Consider the following 23,013-nt stretch of genomic DNA (forward strand, 5'->3'; position numbering starts at 1 on the left):
GTAGGCGTAACGCATGTAACAGTGACAGGACTATTTGAGTATGAACCAGATCGATTTAATTGGATAAAAATTGTGTATGTAAAAGTACTGTACCTAGTCCAGAGCACCTGTAAAGTTCTCTGCCCTCTGTTATAATTGAACTCGCTCTATCTACGGATTTAGTACTGTCGGAGGATGTAGTTTATTCGACCGACGGAGAAACATTTAACGCATTGGTAAGAGGCATTAAAAAGACGGTTCCACCAAAAAAAAAAAATATGCGCTTTCTTTTATTTATTCACACGAGTAGACGAGATTTTATTGCAGTTATCTCTACCATAATGTCTCTTTTATTTTAATATAAAATTATACTCATGAATTATTCAAGAATCTCTCGTAAAAGCGAATGCATATGGTTGCACCTTGGCGTCGTAAGTGGTGGATAGAAGATGCATTTTATTTATTAATGTCGACCTACGCAAGACGTGTTTAAATTATCTTATAAATTTTTAAAACATCCCGTAGAATACGTACGGTTGCATGTGTTGCAAAAATGTGATAAAACGGTGTTTTTCCCGTTCGTTTCGGGCCAGCAGTTTTGCATTGTTTACAGATAGGACAGGGAACAAATTCTTTAAACACGAACTGTATTTTAAATTCTCCGTTACTTGACAGAAAGATCAGATAAGATTCTACAATAGTTGATTGAGACTTTACTATAGTGAAGTGTTAAGAGTAATGACCTAGACGGTAAGAATGACAAGAACATACTATACTCCTCTCCTCTTGTCACCATTGGTAACATTTGCATTTCCAATCGGAATATAAAACCGGAAGTGATGGCTGGCCAGAGATAAGAGGAAAAGAAAGAAACAACCAAAGGGGGGACCCTTAGACACCGGATCTTCCATTAGTAAGATTCACACTTATCATAATTTCATTAGAAAAGAAGTCTATTCGTGACTTAATAAAGGGAATGACACAAATAATTCGAATGTTTCCTTCCGGTTTCTTAGTAGAATCGAATTTTTATAATCTGAATGAAGGTAACAATTTTCTCTTCCAATTTCTTTAGTATGGAATTTTTATTATAATACTTTATTAAAATGCAAATGAATTCATACAGATGTTTGTTGTTATTTTATATCAAACTCAATTACTAAATAATTCACTATTATGTAATCAACGCGGTTTAATTGACTAGACGTATTATGCCTTTATATGTAAACCTTTACATATTGATGAACATTTATTTAAATTAATTAATTAGTTCTATACCGATATACATTAAATATATGTATATATATATATATATTATAATGAAAGCTTTAAGTATTGCTCGTAAATATGAGATACCGTATTGTCCCTAGAATCAAATTAAATTCCTTTAAAGAGGAAGGGAAGAGGGAGAGGGGAAAGTCTTTTAAAGAGACTTTTATAATTATTAATTAATTAAAAATAAAGAGATAAAAACTGTAATTTTTATCGATACGGGTCACGTAATATAATCGTCTTTTTTTCCATTTTCTTTTCATACAAAGTATAAAATTTCCAGTAGAAAAAATTCTTTAAAGATCAGGAAAAAAAGCCATACTTTAAAGGTCTTTCCGCTAATGGAGACTTCGAACCCGAGTGGAACGAAGAAGGAGTAAAACGTGAAAACTTGAATGGATACTGTGACCTCGTTCGACCAATAGATTTCATCTCCAACACTTGAATCGTCGGGTTTCTTCTCTACGGTTTAACTCAATAAACCAATAGAATTTTGGCCAAAAAAAAAACCCTATACTTATATCAAAATAATAAGTAAAAGTTACTAAAGTGCTGATCTAAATTAATTGAGATCAATTAGCTTCGGTTGTTTGAAGATACAATACGTTTCGAGGCCAGTTTTTAATGTTGTAAGATATTTTACAGTAGAAAATACACGTTAGAATTGTTATTAAGTCAGAAAGAATGTATATAGGTTCTCAGAGAGCCGTCGTAAATCGAAACATCTCCTTTCGTTTCAAGTTGTGTTAAGAATTGAGATTACGTTCCTATTAAATTTGAGTTTAAATTACTGCATATAAAAAGAAAATTTCTTATTATAACATTTCATAAGTCACAATAGGAAATTTATAACGGGGTTATAAAGCTAGAGGTCGTAAATCGAGTCAATTGTACCTTAAAATTGTAACAGAAAGCATATTACTATTGATTAAAATTAAGAATTCTAGAGACAAAAATATCCTTTTAAAAATTGAAATTTGGAAAAATTATTGAATAAATTACTTTATTAAACCCCCCCCTTTTTAAATTAAAATTCGGTCATATTTTAAGGGAGTCAACCGAAAACAATCAATAATTTATAATCTGATCCACAATACACAATGGAGTTTTTAAACGGAGTGTTTAATTAGTTTCTTTTGATTGTTTCCACTACTTTCTATCGACCGAAACAACCACTACAGAGTGCCAAAACAACATGGCAGCCTCATTCCTTAAATATGAACACGTGGTTTTAGATGTAGTAATTAAATTATGTAACAAGAAGTACTCGTTCTGTTTATATTATTTAAATAAAAAAGCTGAGAAATAACTCTACACGATACAGAACAGAGTTGAGAAAATTAACGACCGATAAATTTTACTGTTAATTGACGTCACAGTTAATTGATCCGATTCTGCACGATTTATTGTTAAGAAAAAAACGTTTCAACCAGTCGTTCGCGATCTCTCTTTAAGTAAAGAAAAGTTGGAAAAGTAAGCGAAGTTGGAGAAACTACTACTACTACTACTACTACATCCATTTGTATAAAAATCGACCACACAAATTCTTCTAATTTATATTATTATCGTTACTTACGTTATTTCAATTTAATGATCGATAATTTATATTTATTATAGAAATTTCTTCGACCGTCGTGCATTTTACGTATCGAATTACCGGAATTATATTGTTTTATAATGTACTGTAATTCAGTTGAAAGCGGAAGAAGACAAAGATCTTAATGATACTTCAATAATAATCAAATACGGTATTCAGACTTTATAAAATTACGATGTGAAATTACAGATATCGAAATAAGTCTCTCTTCTACTTCTCTAACGGATCGATTCCTTTTCGGAATTGAAACTTCTCTTTCAGGAGCAGCAGCAGCAGCAGCATTTCCTTGGTGAAGTACATATCTTTTCTCAGATGGATTTATCGTCTTTAGTAATCCTTAAAATCTGGAAAAACCGATAGGTGAATTTTCTTGTAAGCCCTAGGCGAAACTATTCAACAAACGTACAATATATTATAGTCGACAACCTATCACGAATTATATTACTGTCCTTCCTTTTTTACCACGCAAACTAAGTAGCCTATATATTTTATAGTAATATCCCATCTAAGTATAATACTACTGTCAACACCTAATGCACTGTAGAAGTTAAAGTTATAAAGGGGAGGAGGAGGAACAGTTGTATGTCCATTGTTATGTTTCCACGTGGAAATAATGGCAACCGAATCACGAAAGTGGTTTGCCGACTCGACGACGCCACACTTTTTCCATCCAGTAGGACATTTTTCAAGATGTTTCCTTCTCTCTTGCATCCCAGAATAGAGTAGTTTATCGAATAGGAAAATCTTACTTGGTATAAGTGGGTTTTATAATATAATAACGTATTGTTTTATTTTAGGTGTTCTGGGACTTCGCCTCTCCAAGTTGGAAGTGCCGGGGGTTGTTGTCCACGGAGAACCCGTTTGGCTCAACTGTTCTTTTGATATCGAGACGGACGAGCTTTATTCCATCAAGTGGTACAAGAACAATCTGGAGTTCTACCGGTACTTACCAAGCGATCATCCTCCCGCTCAGAAGTACGATCTTCTCGGTATCTATCTCGACGTATGTTCTTTTTCCCTTTCTAATTTTTTTCCTACTTTCGTTTTCCTTAATTTTTAATTGCGCTTAGTCTAAGTTCGGGGGCCATCGACACTAATTTTATTACATATTTTACCGCGTAGAACCGTTTACGCGTTGCCAAATTACCATGGAAACGTATCAAAAGATCTTTTCTTTACAAGGGGTGAGTAGAACAATAACCTTCTAAACTATGGCACGTGTTTCCGCTTCGAAGTTTTTTTTTTCACTAAGCGGAAGAGGGAAGTTAAAAAAAAGGAACCGGAAGTGACGATCGGCCCCGGCCCCTCCCCGGTGAATAACCGTTAAGGGGGGACACATATCGGAGATAATAAATTAGTTAGTTATTCGAGGCGACCGCGCGGGGGATTGTCCGGATTAATAACTCGTTAGAAATTAAGGTTTGTGTTAATGTCGGTACTTAACTTGTCCATTATTATTTGTACACTCATACATTTTATGTTCCAGCTAGTGAAGTCAGAACTCGGTCGAGTGTATCTGTACAAAACCGACTTAAATTCCGATGGCAGATATCGATGCGAAGTATCGGCGGAAGCTCCCTCCTTCCAAACGGTTCGGGCGGAGAAAGAGATGAGAATTTATGGTAACGATATTCTCTTTTGTCAAATTAAACTACTCTCTCGATAATATACACTAGTAAATAGTCCAGGTTACCGACCCAATGCTATAAACTCCTTCCGCTCTTCCTTATAAATTGCCTATTCTATATTGTGGTATCTCTATTTTCTTTACGTACAGAATACTCTCCGTCATCTTCTTACTTTTCTATAGTATCTATATAGAAAACCCCTCGTTAATTAGTCTACGTTACAATTCCTAAAATCGTAGTGAAAAATTTCCCGTTATTATTGATTAAAGAGATGCTCGCCCCTATTTTCGGATGGTCCGGAAAGCGAGAAACTTACGAGATGCGAACGAAATAGCGGAAATAATGGGGGAATCGCCATTCCTAAACCGTAATAATCTGGTAAGACACATATTAATATTTATCATCTTACGCGAGGGAGAAGTTTCGTGCATTTTCCGTTTTTCCGCTCGAACCTTTACAACGTGCGAATTTCAAAAAGGAGACGACAAGTAGGGAGTAAATCACCATCCCCCCGCTTCCACTAGTTTATCCAAATGTAGTACGACGTTAGACTTTATGCTTGGGATAATCCCGATTTACGAGAATGACTGTTCATTTGTATACCCTTTCCTGTGTTTCTTCCACGTTTCCTGTTGCAGAATCTTTTCCCAAGAAAGTGTCTTAGTAAGGGTATGTCCAGCGGAATTCGATTGATTTGTTCAAAATGAAAGAAGAAGAAGAAGAAGAAGAAAGTAGATTTGGTCAAAAACTCGGGAAAATACATTTTTCGAGATATCGGGGGCCGCGTAGTTTCTAGGAGGAATGATTAATCCCTAGCGTATCCTGTTTCCAAAAGTATTATTGCTCTAATCTTCTTCTGATGGAATTACATTTCTCTCTGTAATCTCGAGTCGGTAGCTGGGAATTTTTCCACATTTTTCCGACTACTGCCTCGTTTATAACGTATTCGATGGTGTTTTATCTTTTAACACTACCGAAAGTTACGCTAAATCGAGGTTTTTCCTCTTTTTCTTCCCACTAACTTCGTCTCAACCTTACTCCAAATTTATTATTCGTATGTAAATATTGATGCAACCGGGAGGGAGGGCGCCAACGAGGCGGCCGATTCGAATTAGGGGGCGGTTTGGTAAGATCCGGATTCGAAATCCTCACCGCACGCGAACGGTGGCGCTCGTAACTGAAAGTCCAGCGGGTAGGACCACACCTGGACGTTTGTAAGCACGCGATTCAGTAGAATTGCGGTAAGGCGTGGCACCGGGTATTCGTGTCGGAGGTGGTGCATTTTCCAATATAAATATTTCAAGTTCTGTCTTTAACGAGCTACAATTAATGCGGTCCGAGCCCGAGGCATCCACCCGACCAAAATTGAATGCGGCGGAGCGAAAATCGGATCCCGCATTTGCATACGCTGGCGTGACTTATTAGCGCCCCCTTTTCCGCTGTATTTGTACGCCACCTATCGACGATTTTTAGCGCCATCTTTAAGGCGGCGGCTACCGTCGCGTGCCAACGACCATCCTCCTCACCCCCAAGGCGGGAAAGTAGCGTATTTCCGCGTTTTTTTTTTTTTCTTGCAGACTAAATACAGGAATGGATGACCTCTCCTGACGTAATTTATGTAGACATCCGGTGCGAGTTATAGAATGACGGATGGTCGAGAAATGGGGTGAACGATACTCGCCCGATTTATTATCATAAATTAAAAGAAAATTGTTTCGTTAATCTGTATAATTTCGTGCCGAATCTCTTCAGCTCGTTGACCGTTCCGGTAGAGATCAACGGAATTGTCTCACTTCCGTTCTGAATGGGTTCCGTCCTCCTACTTCCGCCTTCGACCTTTTGGTATGGTGCCAACGTAAAGGTTAAAGGAGCCAATCGAAAACCGATTTGTCATCCTTCCGACCGGATCCTGAGACATTATCTAGTTGACCACCGGTAATTGTCACTCGAAGGAGAATAATCCTCATTCGTTCCTCTTTGCACGAATGGGAGGAAGTCGAAATTAACAAGAAATAGAAAACAATTCTATTCTTCTCAACTCTGATAATTCATTCGATGCTTGAAATTTTCCAAATTGTCAAGCGAAATATTCAAGAATTGTCAAAGTTCTTAGACTTTATATAAAAATTTGAAAAAAGCATTAAAACTGCATAGACACTGGAGCATTTCAAGAATTGCGAAGAGGCACCAACTACAAAGAGTTGCAGAAATCATTAAAGATCTTCAATATCTCATATATACCTTTAGGGAATGTTTCACCGATGCTGACGTTTCTGTTTTGTGTCAGGATCTCTCTGGTAACAAGCAAAATGGTGGCCTTATATTGTTGCTCTTAAAGAAAAGCCAAATATCACACCCACAATGCAGCAACGTTTTAAGAACGTTGAAGTCTGAATAAAAAAACTTTCTTCTTCATTTAAAAACAGTATAATTCATATGTAAATACAGAAAAGTTTTCTATATTCTTCACAAAATTAGTCATCCGTTACGTTAGAAGAGAGGTCAGTTTTCTTTCTTCGTATACATGGAAACCGAAAGGGATGAGTTGTTACAGAATTTATTTCATGTTCAACAGAATATAATACCGATTACAATTAATACTATCGATCGATACGATAATTTAAATAATATTTTTTAATGTACAGTACTTAATCATAATCGAAGCGAAGCAAGATCATCCCGGAATAAATAAGAATACATTTTTTCCCTATTAAAAGGTGTTATTTATTTACAATTTTGACTAGAAAATAAAAAGAGGAAGACAATTATCAAATGGGGTATGCATCGTTTTACTTCTATTCTTTATTAATTCAACTAACATTAATGAATTTATTGTAATGGAGCAATATGAAGAGCATCATAGTCTACTATCCCAGCAGGAAATTTATAAGCAGTCGTAAACCAGATGGTTATCTTATCGAGAGCTTTGCTTTATCGGGGTATGTTTGCTTCAGTCTGTAAAGAAAAAAAAAAAACAGTAGAAATTATCTAAATGCCCTCGAATATTTATCTTTCAAAATACAGGCAATTAATCAGCCTACAAGAAACTACGTAATTACAGCATGTATGGGCATTTCCCGTGTTACTAATATCGAGTCTTTCGGTTTCTTGCTTCGTTACCACGCATCTTACCCACCCAAATTTCTTCTATTATTTTTTTATTATTTTTCTTGGCGTATACGTGACATTCAGTATAGAAAAAAAGGGGGAAGAAACATTGACAAAATCGAACTTATACCTTAAATCCGGGTAAAAGCCGATAATGTAGCCGGTTTTCGTGTACGTAAATCACTACTTTTGCTACATTGCGATTTTTACTTTCGTGTCCTGAATAAAAATCACACTAATCTTATATATAAAAGTAACTCAGAAATCTTTTACGAATCCGAAATAAAACGTGGAGAAAGGGGCAGCTGTAAAAAATTCGGTTTCTTATGTATTACGAAACGAGTTATTACATTGTTACGTTATTACGTATGATGGTTATTGATCTGGCAATCATTCTCGTACTATTTCTACGTATCTCTGCAGACTATTTTTGTAACTATTTCTCATACGAAAGGCAGCTCTTTACACGCCTCTTTTATCTGTTAAAGTATTGTAATACTATCCGACTAACTAGGCAGCTACTGTTAGATTGCAGTTTACCAGACACTTGAGTAATGGAAGCAGAATTAATCCAGTTTCGCAAATTATATTTTTAATAGTGGGTAATTAACCTGTATCCCGCCCAAAAATTAAGTTAGTAAAAGAATTACCGCACCGGTAATACCACAATAACGAGTTAATTAGCCACCGAGTTGGCTAATAATAATAATAATAATAATAATAAAATTTAAACTGGGGAGTTTTCCTGTTAAAATTTTATTTGTTTAGCTACACAAAACGTTAATAGATGGCCGAGTTGACATTGTTAAGTAATTCTTCTACGAATATTTTTATTAGATAAATCTGAAAGGATAGGATTTGCACGAATACCCTTTTTAGAAATCCTCATAATGTTAAATGCCATCGATCACTTGGCTTTTCCTTTCGTGTTACCCCCAAAAGACTAGACAAAACTCTACTTATCAAGCTCCATTTTTCCAGCTTTTTACGTGTCTGTTTTACGTGTTTGTAGCAAGCAACACAAGGTTTTGACACGCATTTTAAAATTTAAGTACAAAACAATAACGTGAAAGGATAGGGGGAAAAAAAGACTAGACACTTCCCCTTGTCTTTTCTCCCTTGTGACGCTAATAATAATGAATTTATTGTTGAGTGAGGAGCAATATCGGCCAAGCTATTATCTATTGATGCTTGGATATGATGATATTTATTAGTAGCTGTAAACGTGATGTTATCTCACCGAGAGCTTTGTTTCCTAAAGAAATCTTGTGTTGTGATATGGTAAGAGCTTCTTCTTCTTCCTTCCAATAGACAATACAACTTAAAAATTTACATCTGTTGTAAAATTTAATTTAATAAAACAATTCTTCTTAAGGAAAACACTAATGGAAGTATAGGAAATGGTATATAAATCATCCTAAATTTAAAGGAATAAGTGAATACAAACTTCACTTTAATACACGTTTTTTTTATATCCTTTTCCATATTTTTTACTTGAAATCTTGATAATTTGAAGAAATTAAAAAGCTTCTTGAGAATTAATGGAATTTTTCGACACGATAGAACACTCTACGTATAAGTGCATGCCGAGCATATCAAGTGTTCTTATCAGCTTCATTTACTCATAAATGCTCTTTTCTTTGTCGAGCCAAACCTATCAGAAACAGAATGCCTCTCTCATTTAGAATCATCCGAAGCATTCTAAAATAATCAAATAATATATTTATACACACACACACAAAAAAAAAACTTAAACTGTTTCCTAAAGACTACCCTCTTCACTTGTTACGTATTCCGCAATTAAGAAAAAAAAAACACTTCACTGCATCACTTAAATGAATAGAGGCATCAAGAACCATCTTATCTTCCTTACTATTTACGTAAAAGACCGTACAAACTTGTTCTGTTTCTATTGTCGTTTACGTCCAGACAGGTCGATGAGGCTTGTTCTTTTTTTAATGCGGCATCTTTTATTTTATTCATAATTATGTCATTTTTCGCATAAGAATAAATAACAATAAAGATATTGTATCCGTTAGCTGTAGTATAATCTTAGAAAAATACACAAATAGAAGCACGAAGTAAAGGATACAGAAGAAGGAAAAATGAATATTAATGACTTCACGGATCATTTATTTCGTAAGAAAAGCGACTATTCTGGTGTTTTGAGTCGAGAAAATAGTAAAAGAGAAATCCAAGTAACACTTAAACAAGAAGTTTTATCGTTGCAACCGTCTTAAAACTACCTTGCAAAACTATAATGTAGCATAGACTCGAATCGGTTTCTTTACTTATCGTATTAGAATAGGTGTTTTTAACGTTACTCCAAAAGGTAAAAGATCAGTTTTAGCGCCAGTATGACGCGATATTTTACATTCTATCGATCTAATATTCTATTTTCGGGTTAATTCGAATACGTCGATACTCTGTCAAGTTACTTTACATTTACAAGCTTTTAACTTAAGTTAAAAGCTGCAAATGTAAGATATAGAAATGTCCAGTTAAGGAGAAAGTATGTAGCATCTTAAAGCATCAATTCACTTATCTACTCGTGTTATATGTTAAAAATACGAGAAGAAAATCAAGGAGGCCTTACGAGTGACAGGAAGAGAAGAGAGAGAGAGAGGAGAGAGAGAGTTTGGAAATGGAATCGTTTACACTAGTTGGAGAGATGGATGAAGTTATAAAGAATCGCTTGCTAGTAGAAGAGGAGGAAAAGCAGTTAATTTAGCAAAGATAAAAAAAAACTTAGGAAGTAGAGATGGCGTGTAGAAAAGCGTATAGTGAGCGGCTATCAAAAGATGCTTAGTTAGAAGCGCAGTCATTCGATAAATAGGAATGTGGCAGCAAAGTAGAAAATGAGCGGGTGGCGCAACCTTTTGCTATTTTCGTCGTTGGGAATATAATTTTTCAATTATCCTAATATTGCGGGTAGAGAGAGAGGGCGGGAAGTGATTAACGATGTTATTCTTGGTCGGGTATTACTTAAAAAAAAAAAGGTGTTGCAGGCAAACTAACATCCCCGACACGCCCTGTTTCGAATAGGACAGTGTCATCGCTTGGGATTAATTAACAGTCTCGCGACTGGGGGAAATTTTTATCTTAACGGAACACCTTGTTCGTGAATCTACTTCTCTTTTTCTCCTCCTCCTCCTCCTCTTCCGTACGTTATTCGAATTTTAAACTAACGTCGATCTTTCCTCCCCACGTGTAAAATTATTTAGGAAATATTTCTTTCTCCATTCCGAGTAACTTCGTTACGACAAATTATCCGACAGACTTTCGGGTAGATTTTCTCTTATTAAAATTCGACACTTGTACCGTACATCCCCGTATTAATGACTCGAGCTGTCTTCCAAAGATTACTTTTTATATCATTAATAGTTTATCTTACGAGGAGGAGAGAAATTTATCGTTCTGTAAGACGAAACGAGTACATTTTTTAAGGTATTTCTCGTATTCGAATGACACAACGAAAGCGGAAACTATCCTTAATTATAAAAGAATGCATAATTAGATACGTTTTGCATTTGTTAATAGCATAAGTTTCCCATTTATCATTAAAAGAAATGATTAAACATTTAAGAACACAGTCGACCCCCCATAACACTGCTAATTATTCTGTTTTATATGAATTCCATGTTGTACGAGCCACTTAGATTTTACAAATACGTGTGCCGGGCTGAGAACGGCTCTCGTATTTGTAAAATCTAAGTGACTCGTACAACATAGAATTCATATAAAACGGAATAATCAACAGTGTTACAGGGGGGTCGACTTAATTACAAATGGTTTCGAATACACGACTCTATTGATTAGAATATTTAATAAATTAACGAAAGGAGTGTGTTTGAATCTAAAATCATTTTGTTCGGATTTTGGACTAAAATATCGAACAAAAAAAAGAATAAAATTTAGCATAAGCTCATAATTTCTGTCTAATAATATATACCACTTTTTACGACAATAAAATTCCTTAATAAAAGAAAAACTCGTGATCGTTAGTAGTCAGCTTCGTACTGTTATACGAATTTAGGTTAATACGAAAATTTGTATGCTTAGCGACAAAAGAAACGATCGAGTTCTCACGCGAGGGGAGACATTTCCATCTACGATATGGCTAATCACGTATTTTTCATTTGTCGTTTAAGAAAATAGTATCGAGCGAATGAAATGCAAATGCCTACTCGAATCTCCTTTCCTCTCGTTTAACACAAAGTTAGTTCGCACCTATTTAAAACAGAGGAAACTGTAAAAAAAAAAAAGATTTATTTACGACCAAATTTATTTGATCTTACAGACGGTACGTGCGCCGAAAAAAAAAAAAAATAGAAAATATCATCTTTAAGAAGACGTTTAATCCGAACGGGTCAATTCATTTGTAGAAGAAAAATTCAATTTAAATCGATATATATATATAAAAAGTAGTATTGTCCATCCGCGTATTGTTAAGGGAGCAAAAGATTTGGCTACACAGGCGATAGTTCTGGTAAAAAAACATCGTTACCGCGGCTAGGAAAAGAAAAGAAAGAGCATTTGGTGGACGTGCACGCGTAAACAGACGGCTATCCTCTTGTCACGTCACACGACAAAGTGTAGTTAGGTATATACGTATTTTTTTTTTCTTTTTTTCAAAATACAAAAAGGATAAAAATAAGAGGGGAGGAGGGGGGAAAATTTGTGACTGGAAACGTCTGACTTTTGTAAGTCGGACTAAGTCGCTGGGGTGTTCTTAAAGTTATTCCAGTAGGATTACCAACGACGGCGTTACATCAATCTTGCCATTCTTTCTCGATATCGAAGACCTAGTTTTCTATATAGATAACGTCCAAGTCGGAAAGACTACTTTAAACTTTCCTGTAGGGAAAGTACAATTTTTCTCTACTTATTGACCATATCTCCAGGCACTTAAGCTGGCAAACAAGCCGGCTTTATTCCGGGAGAAAAACTGGCAAACATCTAGACGATCGATGTCTAGCGACACGAATTCGGTCCGCAAATGGCGGATAAAACGACAATCGTAGGATTTCCGGCAATATCACTTTGTTTGCAGAGGTCGAACAGTTAACGTGCTTCCACAAATCGGATGGAGGTTATTGCTTACGACTCTCATCCGTCTCCTTTACCCTCCGAGAGATTCCGTGATACCTCCGACTTACGGATAACGTGGCACACCTATTTTTCGTTTCTACTTCCGGTAGCAAAACTTAGTTATAATTTACCTTTACCGACATTTTTTCGGCCGTGTGTGGAGGTCAACTGAGATTTTATAAATTTCGATCTCGGTCGAAGCTTTGGACGGAAGTTATTTGACATTTTCCATTGACTGAAAAAAATTCCGGAAAGTCGGGACGAAATTCTAGAGGAAGTTAAGACCTTTTGCCTTCTTCCGGTTTTTCTTTCAGAGAATTACCCTTTCATCGTTTGAGTAAATCAAAGAATTCCGTTATTGACAGTAACGGACAGATGGACGGACGCGACAAATCTAAAAGCGCTTTCCGTCCCCCCGGGAATAGCTCTACCGACTGTTTCTAGATGCATTTTACTTATCTTCTACTTCCACGGCGGATAACCGAGAGTGTTTTCCATCGTACTAAGAAGCTGTCTTCGTCCCTCCAGAATTGCTTCGAGAAAACTCGAAACCTGTTCCTTCCACGCTATTGTCTTCTTGTGTAGCTATTCTTAGACCTATCTCTCTCTCTTCCTCCCATAAATTTCCTTCCTTTCACCTTTTCTACCTTACATCCCTCTGCGGATGGTAAGCGAGTTTAAATTAATTTACGACTCTTCTTTCCCACACCAACTTTTAGTATCTTGAAAACCGCTTCGTTTTACTTCTACTGGAAATTTTGTAACACTAATATGACTTATTTTCGACAGTTTTGCCCGAACACGGGCCAACGGTCTCGGGAGCTCACTCTCGTCATAGAAGTGGCGAAGAAGTTAACGTCACTTGCACTTCCGCTCTATCCAAGCCGGCCGCCATATTGAAATGGTACATCAACGACAAAGAGGTAAGTGAATAGATTACTGTACCATTGTCTAAACTTTGCGGTGGAGTCGATGTATATATCTATTGTTTCTTTTTTTTTCAGGCTCGCAGGGATTTTCAGATACATTATCCGCCCTTGTTGCACGTTTCCGGATTGGAAAGTTCTCGTTTGGGTCTTAAATTCGTCGCGGATTCGAAACACTTCTGGAACGGTACCATGAAATTGAGGTGCGTGTCGTTGATGTCTCAAGTATATGCCAAGAGCAGTGTAGAAATAGTGGCTTCTACTAATGCCAGAGCCTCTGGATTACATTCGGGTAAGTTCAATTTTGTAAATTTCTTTGATACTATGGCGAATTCGGCTGACTACTCTATAGAGTAGGGAGTGTAGATTAATTACGTCATCACTCCAGTAACAATAGATAGTAATTAACTAATTACAGTAGGCGAGTGACCTAACCGACTGCTCTACTGCGACCGGTCGAACAGAAAGGAACGAGCGAAGTATTCTAAGAAAACACTAGACAAATTTTCCAATAATCTAATGTATTTTCGTTTAAAATTTCCATCAGAATTTTAATTAATATTTTATATTTTTACTGTTTAATTTTTATAAACACACACCAAAAAAAAAAAAACCGTTTTTCTTATCGTCGGGTGTGATCTAAATCGATGTCATTAATCAAATCTGTCATTCGTAACTAATATTTTAAGAAATTGATGGATCAAATTGATACGCCATCTTTTGTTCTGTGAAAAATTAACAAAGAATTTTATTCATCGATAATTATTTTGTACTTCATAACGTTTTGACAGACAAGGAACAAGAATAAATAAAATGAAACCCGAAAATTATCGACTGATAAAAGCTTGTAGCAACATCCTTTTCAATAGAAAATCATTAAAGAATAATTTTACATTAAGCAATGTAATGAGGGGGGGATAAGAATTTTTAAAATTATGAAGTGAATCTATACAGTTATGTTACATTTCCATCATAAAAACGGCCATAGAACTGTCTCGTAAAACAACGTCGAATGAATATATGAAAAATTTTACAACATCTAACTGAGAATCTTCACTTTTATTATATGCTAATGTTAATAATTACACCTATTTTACAAATTAACCATAAATCCTAGGGCGTAACATTAACTCTACGATTATCGCAGATTTAATGTTACGCCCAAAGGATTTATGGTTAATTTACATCAAAATCTTTTCTCCAGAAGACATAAGTATAATATTCAGTGCTTATCGTTACAAAATGAGAGAAAACTTAGTGTATAAACAAAGAGTAACGTATTAAATAATATCGTATTCGTATCTACATGGATAAAGTTTTGGGAGGAGAATGGGAAGAGGATTGAAACAATTCGTTCCTTCATCTTTATCCATAAGATTTAAGAGGATGAGAAGGAAATTGTACGAAAGTAATTACGGTTTCCTCTTTAAATTTATTTATTTAGGACCAAAATTCGGTGTGGAGACATAATTTAGTTGAACTACGAGAATGATTTTTTTAGGAGGGATGGAAGAAAAAACGACTTTGCAAGCAGAAGTGAACGATGCAGGGTTCAGAAGTGATCTAATTTGAGATATTTTCCTCGTTTCCAACGAATCGGTTAGAGAAAGAATTGGATGGTAGAGAGAAATTTCGATGTTAAATAGGTTTTTAGTGGATGGAAGAAGAAGACTGTTAAGTACACTCGATTAGAGAAAATTTGGGAAGCCGACTTTAATCACCTTCACTAATCTGTATATAATGCTTAAAGCTCCGAGTAAAGGAAGCAATTAGGAAAGGGTAGAAGATAATTCAATTTTATCACCTCTACGACTATAAATAAAAATGGAAATTTATTTCTCACTTCATTCTAGCTCGTATCTTCTAAAATTTATATGGCTACTGCCACCCGATTTGACACGCTCCATCTACTCGCTTTTTATTCATACGCTCTTCCCCAATATTGGTTTCAATTGGGACACTTTCTAGGCACTTCTTTTCATCGTTCGCTTCTCTGCACCTTCATTTTGTTGGCAGTACCACATTTTCCAAAATTTTTCTTGCGGAAACTGAAGGAAATCTCGCGTATGAAGTCTCAGATGGAAAGAATAACATCACTGTAACAGATCGTCGTCGTTCGTACCAGATTACTAGGAATATCTTTATAAGGACTATTATAGTTTCTTTATGATGTCGCACGTAAAATATATTTGATTGAAAAATTGCATGAATAAATCATTTTTTCATAAAACTCTGTATTAAATTTTATATACATTTTTCCAACTTAGAATTTGAGAAACTCTTCTTTTAGCTCTTGAAAAAACATTCTCAATTGTAGAGATTTATCTTTAAAATTGAAGAAAACAGAAACCTGTTATACTATACTACTACAAAAACATTGCTAAAATATTGAAAATAAGAGATATTTTACAATACAATTCATATTTTAATCAATAAAAATGATGTTTACAAGGGATACAACAACCCAGGGTTCCCCATTTTAAAATATATAATAGAAAAATCTCCAAGTAATAGAAGGATATTTTCCTGTGATGTAAGTGTGGACATAAGGTTAAAAAAAAAAGAGGGGGTCACGCCGTTTGAGTTTCGAAATGTTTTCCGGTCACGTGGGAATTTGCCGCAGCGGTAAACACAAATTTCGTGTATAGAAATAGGCGCGTGATCGAACCAAATACGGGGATAAATTCCCATTCACTCGAAGGAATTTCCAGGAAAACGATTCATTATTTTATTATTCAAAGCATGGAAACACTCGGGTGAAAGGGAAAAAGGAAATTTCAACGACCTTGGAGCCACGAATTGCCTACCATTATCGAGTGTTTTTTTACCTTTTCGGTGACATTAAAGTCGAAAATGTAGCAGAAAATCGCAGAGAAAATCCGAGATTTTATAAAAAAAATCAATTGCGTACAAGCCATGTGAAAAGGGTTTATAAAATTCTCTTTAACAACCGCTCCGTATCGAGATCGGACATTGTACTGTAATAAATTTCGAACGTTCGAAATGACGTCGAACATTAACGAAGGTTGTAAGGACATTACGTAGCTTAATGATTTTTCTATTTTGGTTCAAAATCTGTATTTATGAAGTTCATTTTCTCCGCGTAATATGTAGAAAGGGGGAGGGAAGGAAGACATTTTAAAAAAATTTGGTTGGTGGTTAATTCCGAACCCGAGAGCAGACAGTAATTTGTGGAATGGTGATCGAAAGAAGAGAGAAAAGTTAGGAGACCAAGTCGGAATTTACGAGTAGAAGAAAGGCGAAGTGGTTATGAAGACATCTTCTAGATGTTGCTGCATTAGAGTAGACCGCGCTCGACTCTAGGGAGGAGGACCAGTGGGGTAAAACTCTAGCGAAGTCGTCAAGCTCCGTCGAGCACTCCCATCCTCTTCTCGCAGGGTAATGCGTCTCGCGAGAACGTTGCGCGGCATTTGGCAGTCATCCATGGGAGATGTTGGCTTCCGGATGCACTTTAATTTGTTCTCCTTGTAAATGACGCGATACACTTCGCGCTTCTCGTCACGGCTTTAGCCATTGTTTACACCCTACTCCAGTTTTTCTTGTCGACAAGGAAAGAAACAACCGTTACTGCCACAAATCACTAGCTTTTTTGCCAAAGATCTCTTCAGTTTTTGTGTTTTTTTTTTCGAATTTTTGATAAATCTCCACATAATCGGTGGCTTTTTTTATTATGGTAGGTCGTCGACGTACTCGAATCGATAACGACAACGTTGAGAATGAGAGTTTATAGGATTAATGGGCAGCCAAGATCGCTATCGGTCGAGAGTAAGGAAATTCTAAATTTACTACATGTACTGTACTGTACTTTTTATCCAATTCTTCGATAGAAAAGGGGGGGGACTACTCGATAAATCCGATTACGTCCATGATAATATATCCATATTATCATCGTCCTAATCCATATGGATGGAAAATTTTTAATTTTTAAAATTTAAAAGTGAAGAATTATATTAGTATATTAATAATAATTAATGCGATTATAATTAAAGTATTAAGATATAATTTATTTTGCAGTAAATAGTTTAATTCGTAACGATTCGTTTTCTTTCCAAATCCATTTGAAAATTTCCAAACAAATCTATAAAATTATCTTCAAAACGACCTGTCTAAAGTAGTTTAACTTCTTTCTCGCCCTTACCCATAGATTAATGGGCATCTTGTTACATTCCTAGCATTTTCCTTTCCATAGCTACCTGTTTAATTGCATCTCGTTTCTTTGAAGTCATCAAAGTACTCTGTTCTAGATCTTCCTTTTCCTTGTTTTTTTGCAACTTTTTCCTTCTTTAAGGTGTGTTACATCTGTCTAAATATCTCTAAAGATATCCAGTGATATTGTTCCTTCTCTTTTTAATTGTTCCTGAAAAGAGAACGAAGAGCACAGCGAATTTTCCCTAAAAAATCAAGAATTTTCTGGGAAGATAGAGTGAAAATACATGGAAATTTCGGAAATTACTTAGAATTTTTGGTTTTAAATTATCCTATTTTGTAAAAGGACAAAGATTTTAAACTTAATACGTATATTTCTACTGATAGAATTCTATACACAGACTTATCCTGTATCCGTTTTAATCGGTTGATATATCTTTTAACACGGAAATCTCCGTGTCCGGTTTAAAAAGGTAATTTAATTTTCATGCCCGAAAGGTAAAAAAACTGAATTGAATTTATTTGAATAGCAGGAGTGAGCGGAGAAGCAGTGACCATTACGGGAGGTAAACTTCGCTACCAGATAGGAGAGCACGTGGATGTCAATTGTACAGCAGTCAAATCTCGTCCTCCTGCTGAATTGCGATGGTTTATCAATGATAAAAAGGTAATTTTTAATAATTTTCACATTTACCTAATTATATTTTATATATTCGTTGTATTATAGCCCGTTGAATTTCGTCCAGAAAGTGTGCGCTTTAACGCCAATTTCACGTCATCTCTTCACCCCACAAACGAAAAAAAATGACGTAAAATTGACGTCTCAACCAAACGAACAAGCATTATAACGGTGAAATGTAAAATGACGTCGAATTGACGTAAAAGATTACAACATTAGAGAGGTTACGGCCGACGTTTTCGACACGCAAACGTGTACGTCGGACGTTCAGCGCCGCCTTGCTGTGAGCCTAGAAGTTTGAAAATGACGTTTGGAACGTCAGTAGAATCGTGCTCGACGTTCCGAACGTCATTTTCAAACTTCTAGGTTCACAGCAAGGCGGCGCTGAACGTCCGACGTACACGTTTTCGTGTCGAAAACGTCAGCCGCAACCTCTGTATTCTGACGTAAACGTACGATTCGATATAATTGATTTATAAAAATCAATTAGAATTAAAAGCTAAATAGATACTCGAAACAGTTTATTTTAAATAGAAATATAATCTAAAATCTTTAAAATATATATTTTAAATATCATAAAATATTTAAATATGATACATTATGGGAGTAGTAGAAGTATACAGAGAGACATTTAATACTTTAACTCAGTGGAAAAAAAGGACTGAATTCTACTTCATAACAGAGCTTTTTGTTTCAAACGTTCTCAAGGCTTTTACCAATTCATCTTCTTGAAAAGCACTCCATTCTCTTCCTTGAAAATCCTCTACTTACATGTTTTACATAGGGGATGTGTTTTTTTTTTATTCAAAGATTGCCTTGTAAACTCTACAAATATGAAAAAAGTAAAGCTCTTATAAAACACTTCTAAGTCTTTTTACATGTAATGGATAATCCGTCATTATTATGTTTACATTTAAATATTATATATAATAATAAATAATATTTATGACAATATTCTTTCATAAATTCATAAATCTTGATACATTTTTGTCAGTTTTTAGAAGGAAAAAAAAGGAGTAAAAGTTTTCAAAATTTCATTAACACATGATTTAAAATTAATACACTTCGATGGATATTACTTATCAATAATTATATTTTAACTTCTTAACTGGTAGATCCCGATCTACCGTTATTCATACCTATTTATCTGGTAAACAACACAGGTTGAAAATATGGAAATTAATTGAGGAAATGCTATTAAATACCAAGAATATCTTTTTTTTTTTTTTAGTTGTAAAGGTTTTAACAGATACAATATAATGTAGAATAAAAGGGTCTTCATTATTTTTATTTTATTTTATTTATAATTTTAGTTTTAATGACGTCTTCATCGACTTACACTTCGTTTTTGACTAACAAAGTATGATTTATTTACTAAGTAAAAGTTTATTTTATTTCTTACTTATTCATTTATTTTTTTCATATTATAATCTTTAAGTAAATTTGCCTAAAAATAATTTAATTTTAAATAATGTTTATTATTTATTTCGTCTAAAATTTTATATATTTTTAAAGTAAATGCCATTAATCGTTGAGGAAAAAAAATTACGTTAAAATAATAAAAACGTAGCTGTGATAGGTCGATTTCTTCAAAGCTCTTTTAATCGGACCAATCAGAGCTTAATAAATCTATTTCTACTTGTCTCTTGCGTAAAGCGCAGAGGACTACTTATGTTCGTTAGAATATGAAACGTTTATTTCTACTTTTAATAAGTAAAATAGTCTCGAATATTTGTATTTGTTCAATAGTTTCACTTGATTATTTATCTATTTTAAACCGAATTCTATAAAAATAAACTTAAAATTAGCCTATATGTTTGGGACAAGTACTATGTATCGATAGTCCTTGAACCAGATCCGGTTATTAGATACTAACCACGCTTTCAACTCGCCATACAGACCCATTAACACTACATTATGAGTGTTTATACTTTATATAAATTATGTATAACTTAAAGTTAGTTAAAATTGAAAAAAAAATTCATACAAACGCTTAATTATAAAGTATATTTCAAACTAAAACATACTATAAAAATCGATTCTAAAAATAAAAACATAACAATGCGGTTACAAGCGTTAATGCTTTATATTCAACTAATTTGCATATTGGTGCGAGTGAAAACATTACACACGTCACGCAACGAATTATATTTATTTATATATAATTAAAAATTATTATTATATGACAAATATAAAATTGTTATATTAAAAAAATGCCTTTGACTCCGATTACCTTTATCTTTGATATGGAAGCGAAGTGTTTCCCGTGAGAAGAATTCGAATTTCTGTTCGCTAGTGTCTATTGTTAACGATGGTCCTCTTAGTGAACATACATTTTGTTACTAGTTTCTTCCTCCTCGAATGGTCCTCATTGTCTAAACATTCTAACAATCTCTATTCTTCTTCCCAGTTGGCCCTTTTACTTCGTATATTGTTACATATTTTGTGATTGGGGGGGTCTACACTTTTGTTACTAGTGTCCACTGTTTTCCTTCCCGCATTGCTTTCTTAGTATGTATATACCTGTAATTATTTCTCAGAATATTCTGAAATTTTTGTAAATTTTAATGCCGGAATCCGGTTTCCATAACTCTTTTGTATGTTTATGTTTAAGTAATACAGTTCTTTACACGCTTAATGACTACGTAATGGTTGAAAAAATTGCATAAAGTAAGTATTTTTTATTTTCTATTATTCATTTTCGATAATGCAGAAGTACGTGAGAAAGATCGCTTTTCTCAATTTCTGACAATTTTCATTCCATTTATCAATCAACTGCCCGTAGAAATATACACGCGTGTCGTTCCACACACTCGTCACGTTACAGTCACACATCGACATCTCCGCTCGCCAATAGACAATTAATTCTGTTGGTAGACAAGCGTTGTCACTATTCGTCGATATCACAAGAAGTAATCGAAACCCACCCACATTTTACAAAATAACTACTTCGAAAACACCACGTATCAATTTCATCTGTAATTTAACAACAATACTAGAAGTGGCAATGTATTTGGTTTTGCATAACGCTACTCAACCGTTAAAAGCATGAAAATCGCTTATGAAATCTTTTTAAAATTATATACAAATGCCTACGGAATGAAAGGAGCTAAGGATTTGTCATTTTGGAGAAATTCTCCATACAAATCTTCAAGTGTTTCCTTTACATTTAATAACATCTACACTACTTCTGAAGAGATTCTTAAAATCTCAAGTTCAACGAGAAAAGTAAATTGTATCACATTGTAATGTAAATATTTTACACAATATTTGCATGTATTTTCCTATGATCGATCTCTTGTGTCTTGGTTAACGCACATAATTTCAAATCCGAAGTTGAAAATTTCATTATATTAGAGGAACTCGCCGAAAATCCTTTAATAAATTGTCATTTATCATTGCAGATTAAATCGGAAAACGTGACCAGATACCCAACAGTGATTTATCCGGATGGACAGGAGTCGTCGATTTTGGGTCTGAGGTTCATGGTTCTGCCTAGGCATTATAAGAGAGGGGAGATGAGGTTGAAATGCACGGCAACTCTTTCTAAGGTCTTCAATAGTAGCAGTAAAGAAATGATTCTGGGAGGAAATCAGCAGAGTTCTGGCTTGCACGTTCTCGATAACGGAGGAAAAGGTATTAAATTTTTCATTAGATATTCATTTTTAAGAGTTAATTGCATGAGTATCGGTCATCATTGGCAGTACTTTCACACTCCCCGTTTACGCAATTTCAGTTTTAAACCGAGGTCCTCCACTAGCCAAAATCCTGTGGATTCTGATGGTGGGAGTGTTGATCGCTTGTCTGTAAAACGGAAGACGGTGGGACCACGTGAAGCCGGGTCTATCTCTTCGACGTCGAATCGGCGGCTTCCCCAGCCAGCCCGACGGAGTTTGGAGAATCGGAGAGACCGCCGACGTCACACCACGCATTAAACAATTTCGACTGGTCGTACCGGACCGCGCGGGAATTCCCGGCTCATAGGTATGGGGGCGCCTTTCATCAAACCACGCTACGCGCCCTCTCTCGGCTACTGGCCACCCGGGTTTGAATACGTACGTAAACTTTCGGCGGGGGAAGCTGCCGTGGCAGGGAGGGTGCGGGGCGTCTACCAACGGACAGAAAGTTCCGTTTATGTTTTGTTAAATTTGTTTTTCCCGAGCGTGGCGGGACCGTCCGGCTCGGGAAGTCGGTCGGATCATGGCGCACCCGCGGGTCGGAGTCCGTTACGGCCGGGCCGAGCGCCAAAATACGAATATATTTGTTTTCGTATGTATATTTTTGTGGAAAGAAAGTAAATCGCCTACGCGAATGTATTAACGGGAAATAAAAAAGAAAAAAAAATCTGTTATGAAATCTCGTTTGTTTCTTATTATTACAAACAGTTATTCACAATCCAAGTAGCTAGAACAGTTAGGAAATTCCCTGTATTGAGTTTCATCTACAATATCACTGTAGAGTCATATAGTGTATTGCTCCAAGCAATACACTACGATCAACACAATAATCTATTGCGAATCGCTATTATTCAATATCAATTTAATATGGCTTTTACAACGATAATTA

General features: G+C 35.2%; 1 protein-coding gene across 2 annotated transcripts in view; it reads left to right on the forward strand.

Annotated features, from left to right (window-relative positions):
* LOC111616185 overlaps positions 1–22,764 on the forward strand; it is a 59,198-nt gene extending 36,434 nt beyond the window's left edge. The window contains exons 2-8 of one of the 2 annotated variants that reach the window (XM_023357642.1): positions 3,646–3,851; positions 4,335–4,470; positions 13,465–13,598; positions 13,680–13,893; positions 18,299–18,435; positions 21,852–22,083; positions 22,184–22,764. In XM_023357642.1, coding sequence (XP_023213410.1) covers positions 3,646–3,851; positions 4,335–4,470; positions 13,465–13,598; positions 13,680–13,893; positions 18,299–18,435; positions 21,852–22,083; positions 22,184–22,257 — 1,133 coding nt within the window. In that variant the 3' untranslated portion in view covers positions 22,258–22,764. The remainder of the gene's footprint in view (positions 1–3,645; positions 3,852–4,334; positions 4,471–13,464; positions 13,599–13,679; positions 13,894–18,298; positions 18,436–21,851; positions 22,084–22,183) is intronic. The other variant, XM_023357709.1, reaches the window with a different exon arrangement.
* The last annotated feature ends 249 nt before the right edge of the window (positions 22,765–23,013 follow it).

Source organism: Centruroides sculpturatus, unplaced genomic scaffold, assembly GCF_000671375.1.
Source record: "Centruroides sculpturatus isolate CEXI.00-Female unplaced genomic scaffold, Cexi_2.0 scaffold18, whole genome shotgun sequence".
Lineage (NCBI taxonomy): Eukaryota > Metazoa > Arthropoda > Arachnida > Scorpiones > Buthidae > Centruroides > Centruroides sculpturatus.